This window comes from Neomonachus schauinslandi, chromosome 11 (genome assembly GCF_002201575.2).
Source record: "Neomonachus schauinslandi chromosome 11, ASM220157v2, whole genome shotgun sequence".
Taxonomy (NCBI): domain Eukaryota; kingdom Metazoa; phylum Chordata; class Mammalia; order Carnivora; family Phocidae; genus Neomonachus; species Neomonachus schauinslandi.
In genome coordinates, this window is record NC_058413.1 from 44,546,893 (window position 1) to 44,572,314 (window position 25,422).

Below are 25,422 nucleotides of genomic sequence, written 5' to 3' on the forward strand. Positions count from 1 at the left end.
ACCAGGAGCAGATGTCCACCCTGACGGAGTCAGGCGCAGGTGGCCAGTGTGAAACTCTTTGGCTTTGAGCGAATTGGCTAGAGAACGCTAGGCTTCCCGGCCAGAGCCTTGGCTAACTGCCAACACGCTTCCGTCTAAACTGGAAATGTGAGGGCACTGTGGGGTGGTTGGCATTTCAGTGGAGCTTCACCGGGAAGCATCTGAGCACCCAGTTGCGGATGGTCTCCAAGGACTCCTCAGACTCCCGGTACATGGAAGCCAGGACCTCAGAGAACACCCAGAGGAGAGGCAGCCCGAGGCTCAGGAGCTCATACGTATAGCAGTAGTTATAAGCATTGTCCCTGAAATGAAGGCCGGCTGCACGCAGGAGTCCCCGAATCCAGTTAAGCAGGCTCCGGGGAACGTGAAGCAGGCCCCCCGGCAGCACGAGGGGCCAGCTTAGCGCCTTCCTAAAGAAGGAATTGGTGATACCTGGAGGGCTGCCTTCGGGGGCACCAACAGCAGCAGCTGCGCAAGAACTTTCCACGGGAGCGTCCCGCCGAGGGGCCTCCGGCTCTTTCCACGGTCCCTCCTCCTGAGAGAGGGAGCAGAGGGAGGGCACTTAGTCCATGATTCTCACGGAGTGCCCCTCCGAGGAAGCAGACGAAGAGCGCCAACGCAAACGGACCGCGGCAGACCCTGCGTTTTGCAACCAGCCCCCCCCAAATAATAGCCCCCGTGCACTGCTGAAGGGGGACTGAATATGGGCATCGCTTTTCTGGGGCCAACGTGACCACAGGGTTCACAGGCCTTCAAAACACACGTCCTTAAAAAACAACAACAACAACGCACGTATGTCCTTTGACTCAGAAATCCTATTTCTAATGATCTGTCCTCAGGAAATAATTTGAAACAGGCACCAAGATGTGCATACAAAGATGCTGGCTGTGAAAATAGTTGTAAGGTAAAAACAGGACACAGCATAAACATTCAGCAACATGGGACTTGTTAAATAAATTATTAATCATCTTTTATGGGCATCAAAAATGATGCTCCACAAGAATTTTTAATGTTATGGGGAACGGTTCTTGGTATAGTGCCAGTAGATAAAAAGGATATGAAAGTGTAATGATTGGATTCCAACTAGGTTAAAAGACATTCACATAGGGCAATGTCACAAAATGTTAGTTATGGGTTTCTCAGAATAGGGTGGTGATGATTTAACTTCCCTTCTTTACATACTTCATTTACCCATTTTTCTACATTAAGCCTCTATGACTCGTATAACCCGAAAAGAGCTGTATGGTGTGGGACCTTGCTGGAGGGGCTGGTTAATCAAGCGGCAGAGAAGGTGCGTGCTAAGAGCTGCCGGAAGGGACGCTATCACCAACCGTCCATACATTCAGCAGCCTGTCACTTTGTTGACATCCAAGAGACTGGGGAGGGGGGGAATGAGGGAAAGGTAGGCTCCCCAGGAGGCACCGCTGCATACAGCACTGTGGTCACGTGGGACCCAGGCGTGGCGGACCCCGTGGTTTCCACATGGCTGGGACTATAGGAAGGCCCTTCTCAGAAGAAGCGAGCACCACCGCTCTCCAGGCAGCCGGCCTCCAGAATGGGATAAACCCAGAGGCTGGCACGACAGGCTAAGGCAGAGAGACCCTCCACACCGCACGCACAGTATGGACTCTCGGCTTTACCTGTGGGTCTCGGCCCCTCCAGGGCCGGAAATTCTGGCCTCACTTGGAGGGACCTTTGAGAACGGTCTCCTATCCAGGGGCTGTCCCTGTTTCAACAGCACTTTCAGGAACAAAGCATACCTCTCTTTGTTGCTTCAACTCTGCTCGTCTCTTCCTTTGCTGACTGTTGGTCTTACAGTGAATGAAATGAGGCTTGCAGAAAAACTTGCCTGTAAAGAGAAACATGTGCACACTTGCATGCATGGGTTTTCTCCTGTAAATTAGAGTCGCAGCAGATACAAGCCAACGTCCGCCCCTGTTTAGGTCAGGGAATGCCAATATTGGGAGTAAGCCCAGGAGGCCTCAAACCTGCTTTCTGTCACCTGTCTTAAAGAAGCCACACTCCGATGAGGTAGCAGGACCGTTTGCTGCCTCAGAGGCAGACGGTAGCAATGGGGGGCGGGGGGGATGCCGGGGATGGGGCTGAAGCCCTCGGATAATCCCTAAGCCAAATGGAGGCCAAGTCCCTTCCCGAGGCCAGCTGCCAGGCTGCAGAATGGACAGCACTGTTTCCAGTTCGCAGTCCTTCCTGGGGCCCCTGGGGGTGGGAAAGGCTCAGAACAGATGGTAGCAGTGATGGGGAGGAAAAGACCCAGGTTAAGCCTGCCCTGGGTCCCTGGCCATGGCCCAGGACCACTGGGCACCTTCTGGAAAAGCCTTCTTCGTTCACTGATACAACAGTAACCTCAAGAACAATGGTACAACTGGAAAAACTTATCCAGGACTCACAATAGAGCAGACACTACTCTGAATGCCTCCCGTGAATTAACTCACACGAACAACCTCACAACAACCTTACGAGCTAAGAACTATTATTATTCTCATTTTACAGATGACGTAACGGAGGGACCAAGAGGTTAGGTAACAGGCCCAAGGTTACGGGGCTCGTTAACGGTTCATTCCGGCAGGCTGCTTCTCAGAGGGGAGGTGGCTATTATGACCACTTTTGTAAGACACCCTTTGTAAATAAAAACATTAATACAGCCTCATTTATCGAACCCTCGTTACAGGCCAGGTGTGGAACCACGCGTAGTACTAGGTCGCCAGGTGTGACTTCCTCGCCCACACGGGGCCATGGAAGGTGGGGATGCTGGCAAGGACACGTATGTAAAGCACTCGGCACACAGTAGGTGCCGCTGCTGCTGGTATACAGCAGGCGCTCACCGCCTCTCCGGGCCCGCCGCAGGTGGCCTCTCTCTCCAGCAGGATCTCCCAGCTCCCAGAACAGCTCTCCCGGGGACGCCACAGTCCCTGGGAAGCGGTGGGGTGCCCCAGAGCCCCCAGAGGACAGAAGCCCAGACCGGAGACCCCCGCGCTGTCCCCGGCCGCTGGGAGTTACCTTCGTCGCTGTCGAAGGCGTAGGCAGCCAGGCGCAGGGTGGTGGCGCAGATGCTGCAGCGGAAACACTCTCGGTGGAAGAAGTGGCCCTCTGCGCTCAGCCGCTCCATCACGTACACGCGCTTCTTGCAGAAGTGACAGGTGTCGCTGCCGCCCAGACTCAGGGGGAACACCTTCCGCATGGATTCCTGGGGGGCACAGGGCGGCGGGAGAGAAGCGCCGCGCATCAGGGCTGACCCCGCGTCTCGCGGTGCGAGGCCGAGACTCTTGGAAAATCCTGACCTCGATCATGGGGACCTCGTGGGCTCCTGTCTGCTGCCCGTGGCACCGCAGGCACGGCAGCCGAGACCAAGCGGTGGGACGATACGCCCCCAGCACAGACCCCAATGACCCCACCCCACACGGGCTCCCAGGCAGGCCAGCTGGCGACGGGGGAGGCCCAGGAGGGGCTCCTCCTGAGGCCGGCCGCTCCGGTTTGGGGGCGGGAGTGGCGTCTGTCTGTCTGACAGAGTGGGCATCCCTCACCAACATGCCTGCCCAGCGACGCTGGCCCCCTCCGGGCATCTGCCCACCTCTAGGGCGAGGTCCCCGAAAGAATGTTTTCCACGCCCCTGTCCCCCTGCAGTGACTCAGGCCAGGCAAGGAAAGCCTGTGGCAGCCAAACTGTTGAAGAGAACTGCAGGGAAGGGACAGGCTGTGTCCTCCAGCCCCCGGGGCTGCCAGGCAAATTCCTAAATGCAAGGGAGGAGGACGAGGGCAGGCAGCGGTGCGCTTGGGGGATTCTGGGGCTGCAGGGACATGTCAAAAGGAAAGCAAAAGAATTGTCCAGTCAAATGGCTGGTGACCGCAGCAGGCAGCCTTGTTTGGAGAAGGGAGAATTCAGTAGGAAGAGTATCTCTCTGTTACTGGATTCTCAGTCCAGTGCAAAAGGGCTACTTGGGCTGGACGCCAAATGCTGAGGGTAAGGGGTGGCCTGCCTGGCCTCTTCACTGAGCTCTCCAGACAGCAGGGGACAGGCTCTGCCTTGTGAAATGACCTATAGGGGAGCCGAGTGAGGTTTGTAGGTCAGAAAACGCAGCCCTCCCTCTAACCTCGGCACCGGTCTACCCCACTGTCACGCCTCCTGTCCACGAGAAGGGGGCCTCGCACGGACCAGGCCATCCTCCCTGGGAGACCAGAGTCGGTGTCTGCGGGTGAAAGCTGAGGGGCGTGCGTCCTTACCAGGTCTGGAGAGGTGGCCTGGGTCTTAGGTCTGTGATCATTCATGTACAGATTGACCAGGACTTCAGCTGCAGCCCCTATTCCGCTGGATACTTTCCCTACCGTCAGCTACCCAAGAGCAGAGGTAGAGGAGACAGAGACAAAGGTAGAGGCCAGTTAGCACTGAGAAGGAAAGCGCAAACAGGCTGGATGTGGGACAGGGCTCCACACCCACATGCAAACAGCGCCCGACGTCCCAGGAGAGGCAAAACCAGCCTGGAGCGGGCAGCGGGCACTCTGGAGATGGAGAGAAGGACAGAAATGGAACCCTGGGCCCCGGGGTGAGCCAGGTGACTTGTAGAACTAGCTCCGTTGGCATGTAAGGCCTTCAGGATTCGTCGAGTTTCCTGGTTCACAGATGGCGTAAATGAATCCCGGAGACAGGAAGGGAGCTATCCCAGGCCACTTAGCAAATATGTGCGAGATTCAGAGCTCTTCTCAGGTCTCCTGAGCCCCAGCCAGGTGCCCTCACACCCTAAGGAACCAGGACCTCACAGACAGACAGCTGAACGGCAGCCACCCTCCCATAGAGATCCCTCCTCTTTGGAGGGCTGTGAGATGCTGCTTCATCTGCTTCGTGAGAGGTACCCGCTCCCCTCTCCGCCCAGGACTGGGATGAAGGGTTGGACCCCAGCTCCACGATGAACCAGTTCTAAGACTGGGCACAAAACTCTCAACTTCTGAGCTCAGTTTCCTTGTTTAGTAGGATGGGGGAAATTGTGCCTGACGCATGGTTGTGTGGTAAGAACTGAGGGAGAGAATGGGTGTTCAAGTGCCTGGCGCTTGGCGGGGCTAGGGCAGGATGAGCTGGACTCCTCCCTCCCCGTCTCCCGAGTGCAGCCGGTCCCAGCCTGCCTTGCAGTCTCCACACCCCTGGGGTGCAATGGTGGTGTCTGACCTGAGTGCCCCCCAGACCTACAGAAGAAGTGACTAGAACGGGAGAGAGGAGGCAACAGGATGGTACTCCACCACGTGCTCCAGGCTGCAGTGCCCAGAGGCCCCAGGCTGATGCTGGCAAGTCAGCTCCGTGGGGGCCCTGGGCACCACTGCCTGGCAGGTCACAGGTGCCTATGCTCTGGAGGGCATGACGGCCACCCCCGACCTGTGAGTGCCCGGTTCCCCATCCATGTGTCTGGAAGCTGGGGCAGGGGTGGGGCTGACAGCCCACGCAGACGTGGCACAATCACCCAGATGCCCCACAAATCCCACCTTGCTCCCCCTTTCCCACCAGCTATGAAAGCCACCCTGGGAACACTGCAGGCTCCTCTTCAGGGAGGCACATACCACAGGAAGGGATTCTGTAAGCAGCTTCTGGTCCCAGGATCCAGGAAGAAGGCAGGCTTCAGACCCTGCCCAGCCTCAGAGTCTAGCTTCTGGGAGGTGCAGCCAGAGACAACAGTAGCATATAGGTGGACGGGTGTGGTTGAAGGAACACCCTCAATCTAAGCCCAGGACTGCTCCTGGGAGGCCACATCTAATCTGCCATGAAAGCCTCAGCTATAAAGCAGGAAGTTCGGGGGACGGCAAAGCGAATGGCAGCGGTCCCCCAGCTCCCAGCAGCAGGGCCCAGCCTCAGAAGCTGAGACCAGCCTCCTGGATTCCAGCAAAGGCACAGCTGCTGCAAGGTTGCCAGGCAGGCTGGGGAGAACGACAAGACCCAGGAGGCTTCTGCTCCCTTTCTCATTAAGAAAGCCCTCACACTCACAGCCACTTTGCGACAGTCCACCTGGACCACGTGCGGGGCTCTTGGGACTGTAGCAGGCCATGGGCCTGCCAAGGAGGGGGTCTGAGCCCACGGCTCAGACAGATGGGAGCCCCTCAGGCTTTACAAAGCCTGTCCCTTCCCAGGAGCAGCGGCCCCGCCAGTTACCCCAGACCCACTTCACCTCCGAGCTGGCCCAGCCTAGGAGAGATCAGCCTTCTGCTTCCGAGCACACTCTCTGCCATTTACAGGATGTCACAAATAAATGCCCAGAACCTTGGCTCCTGTTTCTAAGAAAGGTTCAGGTGCACTGGCTCAGAACAACAAGCTATTGTTTGCCTGATGTTCCATCCCCCACCGGGAACCGCCCCCCCACCCCTGCCCACACACACACACAGGCCCCTCAGGAAGGGGTTGAAGAATACCAAGTACTTCTTGGGTTTATATCAAATCAAAGGGGGAGAGGAGACGGGGGTCAGATTTACCTCCCTGCCCACACTGCCCTTGTGTGGTTGTCTCCAGTGGCCCCATGTGTGAACTGGCTCTGAGGGGCCCTCCCAGAAAAACTCCATGGTGATACCATGGTACCCACGCGCAATTATCGCCTCCTTGAGTTAGCCGGAATCGAGACTATACTTTCCGAGGCTTTAAATACAAGTCCTTAATGGGACCTTATTAACCACTTAGCTAATAAGCACTTTGTGCTGCTGAGCTTTTGTACAATCCTGACTTAAGGAGCAATTACAGAAGCATGCCGAGGGCTAGAAGGTAGCTGGCAGGCATCACCAGACCCATCCGTGCGCTCATGGGCCTGCTCAGTTGCCCGGCCAGGACAGGGCACTGTCAGGTCACCTGGCCATGTGATCTAGGATGAAGACAAGACCTGGTCTTTCAGAATGGGCCTGAAAGACTCCCTTCTCCCAGTTGCAGTCACAGCCCCAGCCCATTGCCATGGCTTTCCTAAGAATAACGAAAGCACCCTTAAGGAGAGCAGCACTGGGTCTCCCACACGCCTTTTCCAACCTGAGTCACCACTGGTCAACCAAGAGGTGGACTGGACTTCCTGGAGAGGTCACAAGGAGACCCGGTGATGGAGAACTCATCTCAAGAGGTGAGGGGGGACCCCCCTGAAGCCCACCCCAAAGATCAGTGTGGAGGCAGACATTGCCCTGAGGATTACAGGTTCTGTTTTGTTTCTTGTCAATAGGATGCCTTATTGGCTCCAGCAGAGTGAGGACATGACCAGCCAGACAAATGCTAGCTCACTGCTCCTCAAACTACCAGTGGTAAATGACCAGGTTTTGCTCAAAAAAAAAAAAAAAATCTCTAGTCTCTTATGACCTAGTATTTCTGGACATAATAAATGTGAGTTACTGGAAATAGGACCACACAGTTGGATGTGTGGCAATATCAGATTGCTCTGTAAGTGTCTAATGCTCTCATTCGCCGTGCTCATTGGGTCACAGACCAGTACCTGCCCATGGACCACACTTTGAGCAGCATTGCTCCAGCCAACCAAGCTCCCGGGATCCTAAGACAGAGATCAATTTGTAGAGAAACTGCCAGAAAACTCATTCTGGTATTGACCTCAGAGTGAGAGCCAGGGTTTCTCAGCAAGGAGATTCATGTACTAAAAGGTAGGCCATATATGTTCCTGCAGAGGGCTGGTCAAGAGCAGAATTTATAATTTGGGAGAGTTTGTGCAAACAAAAAGATTTGGCCAAAAATGATCACATCCCAGTCACTAGTTTTTAAAGAATTGGCTATTCTGGAGGGCCATGGGGCTGCTTTTGCAAACCTTTATGTATCTTTCAATATTCTTATAATTTTGAAGAAGGATTCTTACTACCCTCTTCCCCCTTTTGAATTCTAATTATTTTTCAGTTAATTAAAACAAGCTGGAATGGCTGGGCATTTCTGGACGCCATTATTTCACATTACATTAGATTAATCTCACATACACCATTTCCCTTCTGTGAGTCTCAGCTTCCTCATCTGTAAAATGGGGAGACCACTGCCACCCTTGCAGGGCTACAAAAAAGGGTCACCATAGAATCCAGGCCACACCTCACATGGTGTGGGGCCCCCAAGAAGCACTCTGCAGGGAGTTAATGAGTCAAAAATACCGCCATTGGCATGGCTTTACATTTCCATGTTCTAGAACTTCTTTTTTCCTTTCTTAGATGGTCTTCACTCTGGGAAACTCTAGGTCACTTGGGTCCCCGCCTCTGCACGAGTAAGAATGGTATGGCCTACCCAGAATGAGCACACTGGCTTTTCTTCGATGAGTCAACCCAGATTCAAACATGGTGGCATAACTGTCATCCCCAGCATCATCCCCAGAGGCTGCAGAAGATGGCTGGACCCCCACAAGGAGGCACGTCTGAGGCAATCCTGGCACTCTGAGCTCAGAATGTGACCGTCAGTCCGCAGCTGCATGTTGGAGCCTTTCTCACCAGCTCCCTTCTGGTCTGCACTCCCTGATGTATGCCTGTGTCTTACTCATTTCTACGCTCCTGGCACAGGGCATTTGCTCTGAATAAAGAAGGAAGCAGTTTCCTGGACCCCTCTGTGTCCAAACAATGCTAACTTCCCCCCTCGGGCCTGGAACTCAGCCAAGAATACCAGGTGTCCAGGCTGTGCTTCACCATGGAACTGGGCCACCTGAGGCCACCTGGCCTGCTGTGAGCATCATGAAGCCCACACGGCTCAGGCAGGGTAAGGCAGAGGTTCTAGGACCTCAGAGTTGAGGACTCACAGGAAGGGGAGGTTTCGACAGGCAGGGCCAGAGGAGGTCTCCTGCGCCCACTGGGGCCAACATTCCCCTCTGAGGAGTCCCTGCGGGACAAACATCATAGGACAGGCTATGGGCCTGGGTGCCCAGTGGTATGCTCAGGGCAAGAGCAAGAGAGGGCAAGAACTGAAACCACCTTGTTTGAGGGGGTCCGGAAATGACATGCTCAGAGTTGAGACTCAGGCAGGCCTTTGGGGCTATGACCTCCCCGTGGGCACCCACGTCTGCGCCTGCATCCCCTGGCGCCAGGCACTGTGCTGTGATCATATGTGTGTGGCCCTCAGAGCCTTGCGAGGTGGGTCTCATAATCCCCCTTCGCAGATGGAGCAGCTGAGGTTCAGAGAGGCTCTAACTCACCTGAGGCCGCACTGTTCTTAAGTGGCTGGGATGGAAATGGAAACCTGAAGGTGACTTCTTTGCCTTTAGAAAGAGAGGAATCAACATGCATTTCAGGTAAGTGAGATTTCTTCTGGAATTCTCCTCTGCTGGGGAAAGAGCACGTTTACTGGACAGTTTAGGCATTCTACCTTTGCCAGCTCACTGCATCATTCCTCGCACTATCAGGGCTAGCTGCTGTCACCTCCGGTCTATAATTGGGGGACTGAGGTGCTGAGAAGTCCACCAACTCCTCCAAGGTCGGTGCTCTGACTCTAAGCCCATGTTCTTCTCCCTACAGCACCCTGCTTCCCTGAAACACACCAGCACTCTGCAAATTAAAATTCCCCAAGCTGGGATGCACACAGGACACCTCCAAAGGCAGTCCTATCCCAGGAACAAAGAGAAGAACAAGGAGGTTGGGGGCAGCCTTGAGATCTATCCTTGTATCAAATGAAAGACATAGTGCCCAGCCAAGACTCCCCTAGCTTTGCTCCAATGTGCAAATCTCTCCAGTAAACCCTGCAAATCCAGTTTTAAAACAAACACCCCCAGGTAGAGAAAGCTCCTTTTGTAACGCACATTGTTCTTCTGACCCAGGAAGACTTAAACCACAGCTCCCTCTTGCTCCTTGGCACAAACACTCAGCCACCACCTTGTTCCTGCAAGAGCTCGCCAGGCTTGGCAAATGGCTAGTAGCCGTGCCAGGTGCCAAATTGGCAGTGGCCTCCCCGATTGAAAAAAGGAGTTAACTGATGGGTGATAGGGGATCAATAACACTACAGAAGGGCTGCTTTGATGGGATGGATGAGTCGAATGAGTGCTGGAGACATACAAGTGGACATGATCCCTAGTTGGGTCTTTGAAAGACAAGACTCTGGTAAGGATCTAGATCCTAAATGAGAGGACCTCAATACGCCCTGTGACCATTCAGGCCAAACTCTCAGCAGTATCACTGAATCTTAATGCAAATGTCTAGCTGAGAGGGCCATTTGAAGGCACAGCCCTGGCCACATCTCTCAGGACTGGTGACCCAAGTCCGCACCCCTGTAACCCGTGGTCCTCATCTGGATTTGGCTAGGTCTGTTCCCACATGGAGGGGATTATCTCTGGATCCTCAGAATTGGAGTGTGGGACTCTAGGGCAGGAATAGAGACATGCTGCCTGCCTCAAGGTTGCGAAGGACTAAACATCAGTTTCCAAGTGCATTTTCGTTGCCCGGGCTTCCCTGAATGGAGGCGAGCTTGGGCCCCTGGGCAATGAGAGCAGCCCATCACTGGCTGGGCAGAAGCACTGCAGCCTCAGGCTCTCTTCAGGCGAGAGGCTCCCAGAGCTCCTTTAGGACTGAATAAAGTTTGTCACCAGGTTGTCACAGACTTTAGGTGACAGCCAATTCTCTCTTTGGAGGAGGCTGTCACCCTGCCAGATTCCGCATGCACAAAACCCAGTGTTGAATGGGTGGTGGGGTGGGGTCCAGGAGAGGGAGGGAAATTGGTGGTGGGGGATGGGGAGACTGCAGGGCCACTGGCAATGTCCTCTCGGAGACTGCTTGCCCCTGGAAACTCACCGCTCAGTCCTGTCTACAACGGCTTCACACTGAGATCTGGAGGGTGCTGGGAATGTTGAGTCCAGACTAGGTCCTTTTTACAAACAGAAAGACTAAGGCACAAAGAGGGTCAGTGACTTGCCCACTGTCCCAGGGTGGCCCTAAGAGCTCTCCACTGATTCCCAGCCCTACTGGGAGAGGCGCATCAGCCTGTAATTCATCGGCCCAATTACACCATCACCTGATGGCCAAGGCTGGCTAAGGAGATGGGATAAGAAAAACAGGGGGTGACTGTTCTACCACAACCTGGTAGAATAAAGAGTAAAGCTATGGGAGGAGCAGAGGACCTGGGATTGGTCAGCCCAAAGCCCACCCCATTTGCAGCTCTCGATGCACCTGGGTGTGGAGCTCTACGTGGCTATAGCCTCCAAGCTGGTGCGTCTGACAAGGCCTCCCATTCGTGCCTGGCCGCTGTGGTACAGAGAACACTGGGCCGGGGGGCAGGAGGCCTGGGGACTGGTCTCCTCCTTGCACCTTTGTGTTCCTATCTGTGGCTCTACTCCTGCTCAGTTCTTTTTCCCAGGAACAACAGCCCCCACCACAACTGCATTTAACATTGCTACCCTTCCCCAGCATGCTAGCTCCCTGCTATAATTTTTCCATAGGAAGTACTACCTTGTCTTTTGATGTATTATATAATTTACCTATATATTACATTATTGTTGATTGTTCATTTCTACCCACTAGAATACAAGCCTCATCAGGGGAGAAATGTAGCTCCAGATGACTGATGCACATCCCAAGAGCCCAAAGTGCCTGACACTGAGCCATCTGTGGTCTAATAAATGTTTGTTGAATGGCTGAATGTTTACTTGCTGGCTCGCTCCATGAGTGACGTTGGTTAAAACCTGCTTGAGGAGCCCAATGGAGGAGAAGCCGAGGGCCTCAGTGGAGCAAGATGATGATGGAGCAATGCCTCCTGACAAAAAGTGTCTCTGTCAGACCCTGGTGGCCCGCATGTGCCTGGGCAGATTGCCTCTTGCCAGCACCTAGAGCTCGAACGCCTACTGGACACCAAGTCAGGGACCTTGGGAAGTGTGGGAGCTTTCCTTGCCCCAGCTCTGCCCTCAAGCCAGGCCACCCTGAGCATGAAAGAAAGGCAGAGGCTAGAGGGGACGCGGACCAGGGCCAGCCAGGGGCTGGGCGGGAGAGAAGCCCGGTGTGGGCCCAGCTGGCCAGCCAGGAGCACCAGCCGCTGCCTGTCTGTGCCCAGGCACCCTCGCCCCTTCTCGTCCCGTCAAGGGTGCCATAACAGAAAGCACCCCCCACGGGAGGCTCCTCTCCCGAGCTGGGCAAAAGGGCTGCTCTGGAGCTTTGGTGAGGATGACAACAAAAATGCCAGTCCCCAGCCAGACAGCTGCTATCACATGAGCCAGGGATCACTCTCTTGCTGATGAGAAAATACAGAAGCCTAGACAGGTCAGGAGGCATGAGGCCAAATGGCTGACCAGTGGCTGACCTGGAACAAGATGCCGGGCATCCTGGCCATGGCTGTCTTCAGTGGAGCTGCAGATCAGAGGTGTCTGTGCTTCTCTGGGCCACCTCCTGCTGCCCTTCTGGGGATGCTTCATACCCTTACTGGGGATGGTGGAGGGGGTGGGGCTGATAGTATTCCTCGCTCCTTTCTTAGGGACCCTACCTGCACCCTTCTCCCCACCGCAGTGGGGGTCCCAACTGCAAATCAAGAGGCAGCTCCTAATTTTCCACTAAGGCAACAGCAGATTGCTGGTTTGTGCTTCAGCCTAACAGCATGGAAGCAAATGAGCAGTAACTGTGATGGGAGACATCTAGCTTTCTGCGCCAAGGTAAGCCTGGGGAAGCGAGAGAGACCAGGTGTGTTTGGAGGAGCACGGTTTACGAGGAAGAGACCAAAACCCATTTCCCGAGCAACAGCTAAAGAAGTGGGCTTCACATCCATTTTCAGGCTCATCCAGTCCAGGGGCCAAGCTTCCTGGAGACCACCCCTCTCCCACCGTAGCCTGCTAGTGTTCTCAGCATACTTGGTAACAGGAGGACAATGGAAACCATGAAAGGTGCTCCAGAACCCCAATTTAAAAATTGTTCAAGGGTTGCATCTCATGATCTACTTAAAGTTAGCTTCCCATCTCCTCCTCTCCTCTGAGCCAACCTCTGCACTGCTACCTGAGTCATCCTTCTAGAACACAGAGCCGTGGCTTCAGCAGCTCTAAAAGAGCAGAATGAAACTCCTTAACATGAAGAGCGGGCTGACTTCCACCCTCACCCTCCACACTCCCATAAATACTTTTATTCCCAAAGCAAGCTGCACCAGAATCTGCTTTCCGTTCACACAAACCTTGTCTGCCTTCCTTTGCACACACTAGACCTTTCTAGAACCATTGCCCTTCCCCTTCCATGGAACCCTTGACACTTGGTTCCCATATTGCCTCCTGTGTGAATCCTTTTCAGGTTTCTCCCCTCTGGGTTCCTATAAACTTGCCCTTTATGTCCCTCAGAATTAAGGGGCAGTACTGAAAAGTGGTAGGTTCGCCATGTGAGACTGCCATTTGGTTAGGTCAAAAACAGCCAAAGACTGGCAATCTCCTCCATTTCGAGGCTAATGTGCTATTTGTCCTCAAAACTGGAGTGAGAGCTGTGCCACCGTCCTCCTTGTGTCAGCATCTGGCACATGGTGGCGTACGGTGGGTGCCCAATTAATGCTTGCTGGATGAGCAGCATGGTTGGACACGTTTTTGTGTGTCTCCTGGTCCGCCTGGTTGCTTGCTCCAACACAGAAACAACCGAATCCAGGACTGCTGGAAAGGCTCTTACACGTTTTCATCGCAACCAAAGCAAGCTCCAGATGCTTGTCCGCGCAGGTCAAGCAGAGCATGAGAACATCTCAGAACGTGCAGGGAGTGGGGCAGCTAATTGTTCAGGACGACTACCTTTCTGGCAGGAGAAACAGAGTCAGCAGTCGATGGAGAGGAAGCAGCAGCGGGATCGGGAGACGGAAGGCAGGAGGGAGAAGCCGGAGGGTGAGCGAGAGACAGGCCTTTAGAAAGTAGTTTATTCTGCACAGAACAGAAACAGAGCAAACGGTGATGGTCCCTGGCAAGTGCACAGCGAGGCTCACCTCCACCGTGCAGCCCCATGCCTACGCGTTCAGGTAGGGGAAAAGAAATCCAGGGCTGTGTCTCAGGACAGAAGAGAAGCCTCTGTCTTGGGAGCCCAGCAGGACCGTCTGGCTCCCGGATACACTGCATTCTGCCACAGCCATCCCGGCTCCCTCATCACAGCGAAGTAGCTGGGGCAGACCCGCCCTGTTGCCGCGTACGTCTGCCGCAGATACCAGAGCTAACTTCTGATGCTCTCGCTCTGGAGCTTGGTGTGAAGTAGAAGCTGCAAACTGAGGGAAGGAGAACCCCCAGCCCCTGGGGGGCAGACGGCCATGACAGGCGCCTCTACAGCCCCCTGGGACCCGGAAATGAACTCGCTGCAAAACTTCCTCCCCATGACAATGCCTCAGTCCAATTAGCATAGGACACAGGTCTGGAGGAGACCGAGTGAAAGCAGCAGAGCGGTTATGTTCTAGAGCCCAGGCTGTCTGCAAGCAAGGGTGCCCCTTGCACACACACACGGACTGTGGCACCTCATTATCAACGCTTCCCTCTCCTTGCCATGCACCCCCTCTTCGTTTCAGCCAGTTTCTAAGTCAGTCCCTGCCGTTCTGAGGCAAAGCCACTCTGTTTGGCTGATGCTGCCGTTTAGAAAAGCAGAGCATGGGTTAGAGCCTATGGCTGGCTCGTCGTTCAGGATTTCCCCGGTCAGGGCCACGGGGAGATTCCTCCATTGTGCCTCAAAACACCATGCTTTCACTTTAAGACACTGGGATGTGATGCCTGCAAGTGACCAGCTTTCCTTCTTTGTGTTGCCTCTTAGGGAGCTCAGCGCCTACTCAGGCCTGTCTAGGCTCTAACAGCATACATTTCTGCTCGTCACATTTTCCTTGGACCTCAGCCTATATTACTACCTTGGTCTTCCCTTTGTCATAACTGATCTAGTATTTTTGCATCTGCTTATTTGAGTCTTTTTTAGATGCCAGCCCAAATCCGTTAGTGGCTTGGAAAGTCAATAGCCCCTCCTGCCAGAAAAGGAGGAGGGAGGAGGAAATGAAGCTCTGGAGATGGATTCGTGGCCACTTTGCTAGATGTGCAACATCTGGGTTCCTGGGGGCTCTGAAAGCCCCGTGTTTACCTGCGGAAAATCCCCGTGTCCAAACATGGAGGCAAGGTGAGCCGCCTTCTCCTTAATGTTCTTTTTGTGAAATTCCCTGTTGGCCAAGTTCTCAGCCCTCTTCTGCTGGTAGGGCGAGAGAGGAGAAAGAGAGAGAGTGACAGTGACAGAGCCGATGGTGGTTGCCTCCAGGAGAGTGGCAGGATGGGACAGGAGACAGGAACCCACCAGGGGCAGAGGAGGGAAGGAGGGAAGGAAGGCACCCCAAACACAGGCAGAGGCAGGGCCATGAGCGGGCTTTCACCTGCAGAATCTTGTCCTCCACTTGCTGCAGCCGCCGCAGCACCCCGGAAAGGGCCAGAGCTCCCTGGCAGGCGGGAGGCAGGCCAGCAGGGGCTTCGGGCCTGCCCAGCTGCAGGTCAGACTTGGCTCTGGCTCTCCAGGGCCTGCTCGGGCACCCGTCGCCAGTAGACACTTGCTTTAGCTCTCGGAGCACGTGCCCCGTCACAACCACCGAGGGGAACTGGGAGAGAAGGAAAGTCAAGCTTCCTTCCCGACTGTGGCCCATTCATACACCCCCTGCTGTGAGCCCTCCCCACAAGGACCAGGGACCAAGGGCGCAGCAGGGGCCACTGCGAGTCAGACTCCCCCCGCTAACCTCAGGTCCTGACTTTCCGCCACCTGCCATCCTCATTAGCGATACGCGGTCTCGGGCCTCACCGGCCCACCGGGTCAAAACCTGCACAAGCCTGGTCTCGGTCCTAGCTGCATAGGGAAGTCACCTAGGGCACTTAGAAAAAGTCACCCGAGTTTGGGCCCAACCCCCGGACAGTCTGGTTTAACTGGTCTGGGGGTGGGTACCAGATGGTGGTATTTTTTAAAAAGCTCTCTAGGTGATTCTTCTATGCACACAGGCCTAACATCACCGCAATATATCCTCACTGACTTCGCTCAACCTCCACCACGGGAGCAACACCAACCTCCTACTGCTGGCTAGACATTTCTGAACAGCGTGCTCAGGAATAGTGATTCTGTTCAAATTCCAAACCCAGAGATGCTCGCTGGACAAAGCCTCAGGCCATGGCTGCCTCCCCGGCCCTGGGCGGGTCCTCGTCTGCTTGGGTGCCAGGGGATGGTTTCACCGCACCCCGGCCTTACCCCTTCCGTGATGTGCAGCCAACTGGCCACCTGAGCTCATGTCACCATCCCTGCCACTTGTCCATCTATTTAGAAATCTCCTCTCCAAGTGGCCTGCAAATAAAGCTAAGTGTCCCGGAGCGTCCCCCAAATGCCCCATGTGGCGCAGCCTGTTTTACCCCAAGCAAATAAAACATCAAGAGCATAGCAGTTGGGCAGATGATGCTCTGGACTGGCACATATTTCAAGAGGCTGCAGACCTGGTTATTCTTACCTATAAGGATGGTCACCTCAAGTTGTGTCTGCCTTCCCAGAGAAGTTACAGTCAGCCCTACCTGGGGCGCACAGAGAGCCACTGACCCCACCCCTCTGGATCAAAGTCCCCTCTGACTTCACCAAGACAGGGTCCACTGGAAGGAGCCCTACCTGCCTTTTCAGAGGAGATGACGGGCTGGGTGTGGGCTCCTCCGGCCTAGGGCAGCGAGAGTTAACAGGTGGGTCAGAGGAAGTACGCAGGACAGGCTTACCTATCCCTGAGACACGGCATTCCTGGGAGGAGGAAGGTGAATCCGAAAGAGCAGCCACAGGAAACATGAAGGAAAAGGTGAGTCAGACACGTGGAGGGAGGAGAGGAAGAGAGGCAGGCAGAGAGAGTTTGCAAGTGCAGAGACAGCACTGGGCTGAGCTCCCACAAGCCAGGCCCAGAGGGGAAACTTGAACCCTGGTTCTCTGTCCATGTGAACACAAAGTCCTGGAGTCCCCGTCTCCTGGACAACGTGTAAATCCCAGGGAGGCCTTGCTTTTGGCTCAGACCTGGGGCACTGGGCCTGCACCACGAGAGCCTATGCCAAGCCCAGGTGGCCAGGCCTGGAGTCCTCCTGGAAATGGCAAAGTCTCCTGCACACAAGATGACAGGGATGCTACATTCCTCCTGATGGAAGAGAACCCTCAACTGACACTTGGGGACTTCTAGGGGCCCAGCCTCCAGAAGGGGCAATTGAGAAAAAAATCACAAGTCTCAGAAACTGTTCTTACAAAACTTGGCTTCCTGGGGAAGGCCAGTTTGTCCGGGAGGGGCAGGTCCACCATCAAGACCAGGTAGACATTTATGATTGCCTATAATGCTAATTAACTAAGAGTCTGTCCTCCTCCTGAGAGGAGCCTAATTCTGTTATATGACAGGTGTTCTCCAAAAAAGAACCAAACCCCTTGTCCCAAGCTTTTGTAATTTGATGGTGGCATCCCAAAGGAATTCAGGGGAGCAAAATGAACCCCGCAGCACAGACCGTGGAATCAAGTCTGAGAGCAATCAGGTTGGTGTGAAGCCTGCCCCACGGCACTCTGCCTCCTTCAGCCTCCCAGATGCCCTGGTTGGACACCACAGCCTTGCCGGCCTGACCCAAGGGAATGCGGAGGAGGGGACGTCACAGAACACTTGGGGGGTTGGTTCCCATGGAGCTGAGGGCCGTGACTTAGTTTTCCCTGGAGTGCACAGGTTTTCTCACTCTGGACTTAAACTCCCAGGCAGCCAGGGTCTCTAAAACTCCGTTACGCTGTACCATCTCAAAGATCGCTGCAAATCAAGTCATGGTTACAAGGCAAAACCAAATTCTGGATTTCTTCTCCAGGGCAGAACAGGCATCAGCAAACTATGGTCCTCGGGCCGAAGCCGGCTTGCTGCCTGTTTTGGTAATTTAAGTTTTGTTGGCACACAGCTCCATAATTTGCTTAGATCCTGCCTATGGTTGCTTTCACGCTTCAACAGCAGAGATGAGCAGTTGCAGAGAGACGAGAGGCTCCCGAAGCCTCAAATCTTTGCTATGGCCTAAATGTGCTACCTGGTCCTTCCTGGAAAGTCTGCTGACTCCTGATCTAGAAGGAGCCCCCCTCTCCCCTGAGCCAGGCCTGGCTGGCATACCTGAAATCCACCACTAGCCTGCACATTTCTGCTGGCTTCTCAGCAGGTGCTGGTCACCAGGAAGGCAGGTCCAGTGAGCATCTGATGGGACTTACCTGCCTCAGGAGCGAGGGGTTCCGAGAGCTCTCCTCGAACTTGGCTAGCAGCTGACTTGCCATGGACTTGACCTTGTTCTGGCCTCCCCCTTCTCTCCCGCTGCCACCTTCTGGACTGCAGCGCAGGCTGCGGCTGGGATAAGCTGAAGGCTGCAAAAGCCAAACGAGCACATCGGTTACTGGATCCCAGAACCCAGATATCAGGAAGGGGCCCGGAGACTCGGGACACCAGACCAGTTTTCTGAAGGAGGACGCCAGGGTTTGAGGATGGGCGGCAGGAGCAGCAGGTGATGCCCATTGAGACTATGCTCACATCTTCCCAAAGGACGGGCACACCCCACTTGGGAGCCAGACAGGGTTTGAAAACGGCCTCTTTCACCTCCCAGCCCAGTGACCTTGGCAATTTACTTCATTTCTCTGAAGTTTCCTCGTCTATAAAATGGGAGCCTAGCCCACTTCACCTGGTTGTTGCAGAAGTCAAATATAATAATGAAGTGATCAGCAAAATGGTTTTCCAAATACACCATGTGGCTGTGAGAGGTGAAGAGTAGGGGGGATGAAGGAAGCAAGAGGGGTGTCAGTCAGGCAAGGCACAGGCTTTGGGCTTCTTTCTCCTCTCTCCTCTGCACCCCACTCCCAGCTTCAACCAGCCCTGCTCTGTGGTCGCTATCTTTAAAAAAAAAAAAACTTTTAATCTGGAAAGAATTTTAGACTTACAGAAAAGTTACATAGAGAGTTCCTGCATATCCTTCACCCAGATGCACCCAATGTTAGCATCTAGAATAACTGTGGTACTGTTACCAAAACTAAGCAATGAACACCGGCACGATTCTACTAAGCTAGAGACTTGATTCGGACTACCCCAGCTTCCCACCGATGTCCTTTGGGTTCCAGGACACGAGCCCAGGTCCCACATGGCATTTAGCCATGTCTCCTCCATCTCCCTCCTCTGTAAGACTTTCTCCATCTTTCTTTGCCTTTCATGACCTTGACAATTTTGAAGGACACTGGTCAGCTATTTTGTACAGAGTCCCTGGGTCTCTTTGGAAAAGGTGATTTGAACTCATTTGAAGTCCACTGGGTTGGTCTGATGTTTTCTCATGGTCAGACTAGGGTTATGGGTTTTGGAGAAGATGCCTCAAAGTTCAGAAGTGCTTGGGTCCATGATATCAACGTGACTGTTGACTGGTGAGGGGCTGGTTGTGGTCACTTGACTGTGCTGTTTTATAAAATGGAGTTCCACGTGAGCCTTCTTTAGCTCATCTGAGAAAAAATAAAACTTGGAAAGTTAATAGCATTCACTGGTTTGATGTCTGCTCTCCTTACCAAAGGACCTGCTCCCATAGGCCTCAGCAGCAAATGCCACCATTATATCAGGTGGGCAGTGTGCTTTCCCAAGGAGGCACCGCATCTCCCACACAGGAACAGATGTTCTCAAGACAACGAAGATATGTTCACTTAGAAAAGTCACGGGAAGAGGCAAACTACGGTCAACTGATTTTTTTTTTTTATTTGAAAGAGAGAGAATGAGAGAGAGAGAGAGAGAGCACATGAGAGGGGGGAGGGTCAGAGGGAGAAGCAGACTCCCCGCTGAGCAGGGAGCCCGATGCGGGGCTCGATCCTGGGACTCGATCCTGGGACTCCAGGATCATGACCTGAGCCGAAGGCAGTCGCTTAACCAACTGAGCCACCCAGGCGCCCCGAATTTTTTTTTTTTAAAGACCCCTAAGAGGCGCAGCCCCAGGGGAAACCATGTATGCATAGCCACTCTCAAGTGCTGGACAAACACAGACCAAAGTGTCACTCCCCACTTCGAAGTGCAGAATGTAACTCTGCATATCGATATAGGCTTGAGTGGAAGAGGGTAGGTTTACTGGAGTGGTCACTGTTACACAAGGCCAAAGTCGGCCAGGACAGTGGGTCACGCAGACCAGTGCTTCTCAGATACAAATCACTGAGAGGCTCTTTCAAAGGCAGATTCAGAGTAGTCCATAGTCTGGGGGCCTGACACTGCATCTCTAACCAGCTGCTAGGTGATGCTGATGCTGCTGGTTCCTGGCCCACACTTTGAGTAGCAAGAATTTGGAAAAAATTATTGCTTAGTGAAACCTGACTTTAGTAAAACAGCTGGCTCAGGTCAGCCTAGAAACATCTCAGAAGGGGCAGGTGCAACCGATTTCTTCCCACACTCTGACTCCTGTGTTGCCAGCAACAGAGAGAGCACAAACACTCCCTCAAAGGAGCCACAGATGAAAGGCAGGAGCAGGTTTTTATCTGAGACATCCTGCAACATGGGGAAACTTCTAGGGAGGAGGCACAGGCACTTAAAGTGAGAGCCAACACCCCATAACCGGGAAAGTGGGAGGTCTCTCCCACCCTGTTCATCAGCCTCCGCTTGCTCCTTTCAACTATCTCCCTACTCACTGGCTTCTTGCTCACACTAGCACCAAGAGATGGAGAAGCAACTGCTCTTGAAGGGATCAAAGAAGTTCTAGAAAAGCTTTGGAAAAGGTGATTTGAACTCATCAGATAAAATGTGTTTGTGCACATTTTAAGACATGAACTGAACTCCAGGGTTCCATTATCAGAGCACCCCTTTGCCCCTTCCAGAAAATGGGGTAAACAACAGGCAGCTTCCCCACCCACCCAGGTTGGGCCTTGTAGCTCTATTTGTAACAAAGGTCACTGTTTTGAGACCCCGTGTCCGAGAGATTGGTGCTTCATTTTGACCAAGTAGCCTGTAATTTTCCACTTTCACCAGAAGGTGGCACCTGTGGGCACCAGGCCATTTGCCTAAAAGACAAGTGCAGAAAACGAAAGGTAGAAACTAGGCCTAGGGGACAGGAGGGGCTGCCGGTGCCCGGTTACTACTCTCCGCTAATACTGATGCTGTGGGGATTAGCATGGGTGCCTGATGGCATACTCGGCACATTATATACGTCCTCCTATTTAATCTTTAAAAATCCTGCAAAAAGTTGCCTACACATGCCTTTCACAGACGTGAGCCACAGCCTGGGAGGCTCGGTTTCTCCAGGTGACACGGCTAGGAAGCAGAGGAGAGAGGACCAGAGCCCGGTGGTTTCTCCATCAAGCCAAGCTTGGAACCGAGCGGCTCATGAGAGAGGAAAGGAGGAAGGGCCAGCGCTGTGGCCACTGGCTATCAGGCAACCAGCCTTTGTTTAAACGGACACCATGCACACGAACCTCATCCAGGTTGTTGAAGCCTTTCCGCCTCCGTTTGTTCATGTCGCTGTCTTCAGTCTGGGTGTCCACCTGCAGCGGCCAAGAAAGCGTGGTGAGCTTAGGGCCAGCGAGGTCTGCGGTTCCATCAACCGCCCTGAGGCATGGGGCAGGCCCTGCGCCAGCCTTCAGGGATGCCACCCTGCCCGCCAACAGGTGCCATCCCAGGAGACAGACGGACACCCATCACCCTGTACTGTGAAATGCGATCACAGAGTTCTGTTCAGAAGAGGGAGCCTTCCTGAACCGGGGGGTGGGGTGTGGGAGGGGGAGGGGAGGGTTTCTGTCAGAGGGGTGGGAATCACATCCCCAAAGAGCATTCTGAAACATCCCAAAGCACAAAGAATCCCCGTGATACGGGTGGGGCAGGGACTGTCTCTGTGGGCGATGTGACCCTGAGCTCCAAGCAGTCACAGCCTGGCCTGCTGATGCCCCTTGGCATGCTGCCATAAGGAGACCCCCCTCCTGCAAGGAGGTGCCACTGCTCACCTCACAGGTGGGGATTCTCGGGGCTCAGAGCAGCTGTCCAGGGATTTGATGTCAAATTACGCCTGCCATTCGGTCACCATTGCAAATGCCAGTAAATGATATTTTATCAACTTCAAGGGAGCATCAAATATGGTCTGGAAACTACGGTGATCATACAGCAATGTATTCCCAGGACCGTTTTTTTTTTTTTTTTAAGATTTTATTATTTGACAGAGACACAGCGAAAGAGGGAACACAAGCAGGGGGAGAAGCAGGCTTCCCGCTGAGCAGGGAGCCTGATGTGGGACTAGATCCTAGGACCCTGGGATCATGACCCAAGTGAAGGCAGACGCTTAACGACTGAGCCACCCAGGTGCCCCAGGACCGTTTTATTGTTTCCCCATCAGAATTATTTATAGTGCTCCCTCCCATTCTCAAAAGTATCCCAGTTAGACAATAAATTGCATGGATGCCCTACCAATAAGCCCTTCCAGCCTACTTTCTGCTACCTGAACCTGAACACTGAAGTCTGGAGAACCCCACTCTACATAAACCCACTGCAGCGACCCTGCAAGGGACCAAAGGGCACAGGCATTGTCAGTCTTGTCTCCTGCGGGAGGATGGGTGGGGCGGCACAAATGGAGTGAGGCTGTGGGCTAGGCTGGGGACAGGGGGCTGGACTCAGCGCCTCCCCTGCGCCCTGCCAGGTGAGTCTATCCTGACCCTGGGGTTAGACCTGTCTACCTACCCATGTCCAGTATTTCTGTCATGAGCATCTTTGCTGCAGACAGCTTTGCTTCAAGCACCTTTGCCACGAGAGTTTTTACCACGTAAGTCATTGGATATAAAGCAATTTTGCCGTAACAGATACAAAGATAATGGGCTAACAGTTTGGTTTCATCAGGTGATTGATAGCTTGGTTTCCTTTCTCCTCTGGCACAGTGCTCCCGTTTTTATATTATATAAATCTTAGCCCTCATGATGATCTATACAGTGGTGCAGAGTTTTGAACCCACATTTCCCATAGAACTTTGGGATGTCTATTGACGGACACGTGACAAAATGCCAAGTGGAAACAATAGGTAGAAGGTGTTCACAATGCAACATAAAGCTCAGTCACAAATATGCATCCTCGTATTTAGAAATGGGTACCTCCCTCTTTTTTTTTTTTTTTTAGAGAGAGATAGAGAGTGGGGGCAGAAGGAGAGGAAGAGAGAAACTTAAGCAGGCTCCACGCCCAGCATGGAGCCCAAAGTGGGGCTTAATCTCAAGACGCTGAGATTATGATCTGAGCTGAAATCAAGAGTCAGACACTTAACCGACTGAGCCACGCAGGCGCCCCTGGATACCTCTCTTAATGAAGGAAGAAAGTTTAGTGAAAAAAGAAAATGTGTAATGTCGAACATGGAGATGAATCAGTGAGCAAAAAATGTATAATAATATGAACCAAAGACCGTGACGGCAAGTGCTTAGGTACAATCTGCGAAATGAAACCAGCTGTTTGCGCAGTGTTGCCATGTATCTATGCTACTTATTCTGAAGGATTCAAATCTTTTGTATTTCACAATAAAGTCTTTTTAATTTTGTTATTTTTCATGTTTCATTATGTCCTTTTTAATGAATGCCCATCATTTTTTCTTGTGCTTTTCTTGTTTACAGCACAACTGCCTTAGGGCTGATTAGTTACAGAGCAAAAATGCTTGCGGCAAAGATGCTTATGGCAAGACTACCCGGACCCTACTACCACCGGTCTCCAGCTGGGGCCTTCTCCACATGGCCAGCCCCCTGAGGGCCATGGAACCCCCACCCCCAAGCCTCCTACACACTCAGGCCCTCCAGAGCAGGCCAGCTTACATCCCAGCCTTTGTTCCACTGAGCAGGCAGAGGGAAGGGCTACTGACCATCTCTCCCCTTGAACCCAGGAGTACAGCCCAATCCGCCCCACCCCTCCTACCCTTGCTGCGCTGCAGGAAGATTCTTTTACCTCTCACCTGTTCTGCAGTAAGAACTCAGAGCCCCCAGCACACATGACTGTGTGCCCACTTGCTCCCAGCAGAAAGCACCTGCTTCCCCTGCTTCTGTTTTCCCATCATCCCTGCCCCCTTCCCACACTTACCAGCACCTTTGATATTTTTAAAGACAAGACCCACCATAGTTTAGGCATTGATTTTTGTTCAAAAATTTGACCCTTTCCTTGTTCAGGCAGCACAAAACAACAGATCCAAGGGCCCTGCCCTCCCTTTAACATTTTTCTCAGCTTCTAATAAATCATTATTCTGTGAATGGAAATGACTTCAACCCAAACGCTTGGGCAAACACCAAGAGAAATAGATGACCTTATTTGCAACAATGTTGGGTCTTAGAGGCGCAGGCCATCTGGGTCCCCAGCTCCACAGCCTGTGAATGGCTTGCTGGCCGAGACGGGGGTCTGAGAAAGTACAGGATGTCCTACCCAACAAGAACGCTGCATGCATAATCTTAGGGGTTTCTGTTGTTTTGTTGTTGTGGTTGTTTCCACCGTAAATGAAGACTTGGCTTTTCTCTCAAAGAGCAACACCTCTTACTCTCTCTTTTGCATTCAACAGCTTGGGACTTGACTGTTCCAACATCAGAGCCAAGTAGGTCCAAACCCAGTAGGTTAGCCACAGGCTCACAAGAAGTGCTCCTGGGAGGGAGTGTGCCCAGCACCTGAGAAGACCCCAGGTCCTTCAGGGGGAAAAAAAGAAGTAGGTGGGGCAACCTCCACTCCTCTGATTCAGCCTGACCCATAGAAACAATAAAATGCAGTCTATGTGAAAAGGTTGGCAACACACATACCCAAATGGTCTCTACTCTTCCTTATGCATTTCTCATGGAAGCACTGATTCTCAACTAAAGAGTTAGGTTAAAACAGAAAGGTAGAGAAAACTCAAACCTAGGGATTTACCTAATTTTTTCTTATCTGTATATCTCTATCTGCAAGCCAATGTTGCCTTAGTAGCCCCATCTCCTTGGACTCTATTTTGCTCAAAATAGAGTCAAAGAATGGAGTACAAGGAGGAAGAAAATACTTATGGTGTCCAGCAAGAGAGAGCGAGAGAGCATGAGAATACACAAACAGCTCACTTTCTTTTGCTCTTAATTTTTTCCTGCCTTTCCCCCTAAGAACACTTTCTTATCATGATTCCCCAATGATCTGAAAGAGTCCATACACTAGACGGCATTTCCCCCCCCCCCCACAGGGCATTTATTAAACTAACTGGTATCTCCATTTAAAAAAAAAAAAGATAAGTATTTGTTAATCTGAGTATTTATTTGATCAGTACAAGATAACCATGTCCCCATAAAGCCCGACTTCCTGTGATTTTAGCCCAAAGGAAACAACCTTTATATTTAACAAGCTAGTTTAGCCTAACCCTGGAGAAATTTGGATCTGGGGCATAGAAAGAGAGACCGGCCATTGCAGGCAACGGCCTGGTTGAGTAGGGAGGCAGTGGTGATATTTAGGCCAATGACACTGGCAAGGGAACTCTTCTCTTCTTCAGTAACAGACTAGTAAGGAGTCATGAGTTCGAATTCTGACATGAGTTACTTCCCA

At 52.9% G+C, this 25,422-nt stretch overlaps 1 protein-coding gene across 1 annotated transcript in view; it reads right to left on the minus strand.

Moving 5' to 3' along the window:
- The window catches only part of MICAL2 (microtubule associated monooxygenase, calponin and LIM domain containing 2), a 208,877-nt gene that overhangs the window by 76,682 nt on the left and 106,773 nt on the right, over positions 1-25,422 (minus strand). Inside the window, exons 15-25 of the mRNA XM_044919865.1 lie at positions 21,342-21,410; positions 18,138-18,287; positions 16,551-16,673; positions 15,292-15,510; positions 15,009-15,110; positions 13,700-13,825; positions 9,170-9,232; positions 4,278-4,385; positions 3,058-3,244; positions 1,800-1,888; positions 472-574 (exon numbers count right to left, since the gene is read on the minus strand). Of these exons, the coding sequence (XP_044775800.1) occupies positions 472-574; positions 1,800-1,888; positions 3,058-3,244; positions 4,278-4,385; positions 9,170-9,232; positions 13,700-13,825; positions 15,009-15,110; positions 15,292-15,510; positions 16,551-16,673; positions 18,138-18,287; positions 21,342-21,410 (1,339 nt within the window). The remainder of the gene's footprint in view (positions 1-471; positions 575-1,799; positions 1,889-3,057; positions 3,245-4,277; positions 4,386-9,169; positions 9,233-13,699; positions 13,826-15,008; positions 15,111-15,291; positions 15,511-16,550; positions 16,674-18,137; positions 18,288-21,341; positions 21,411-25,422) is intronic.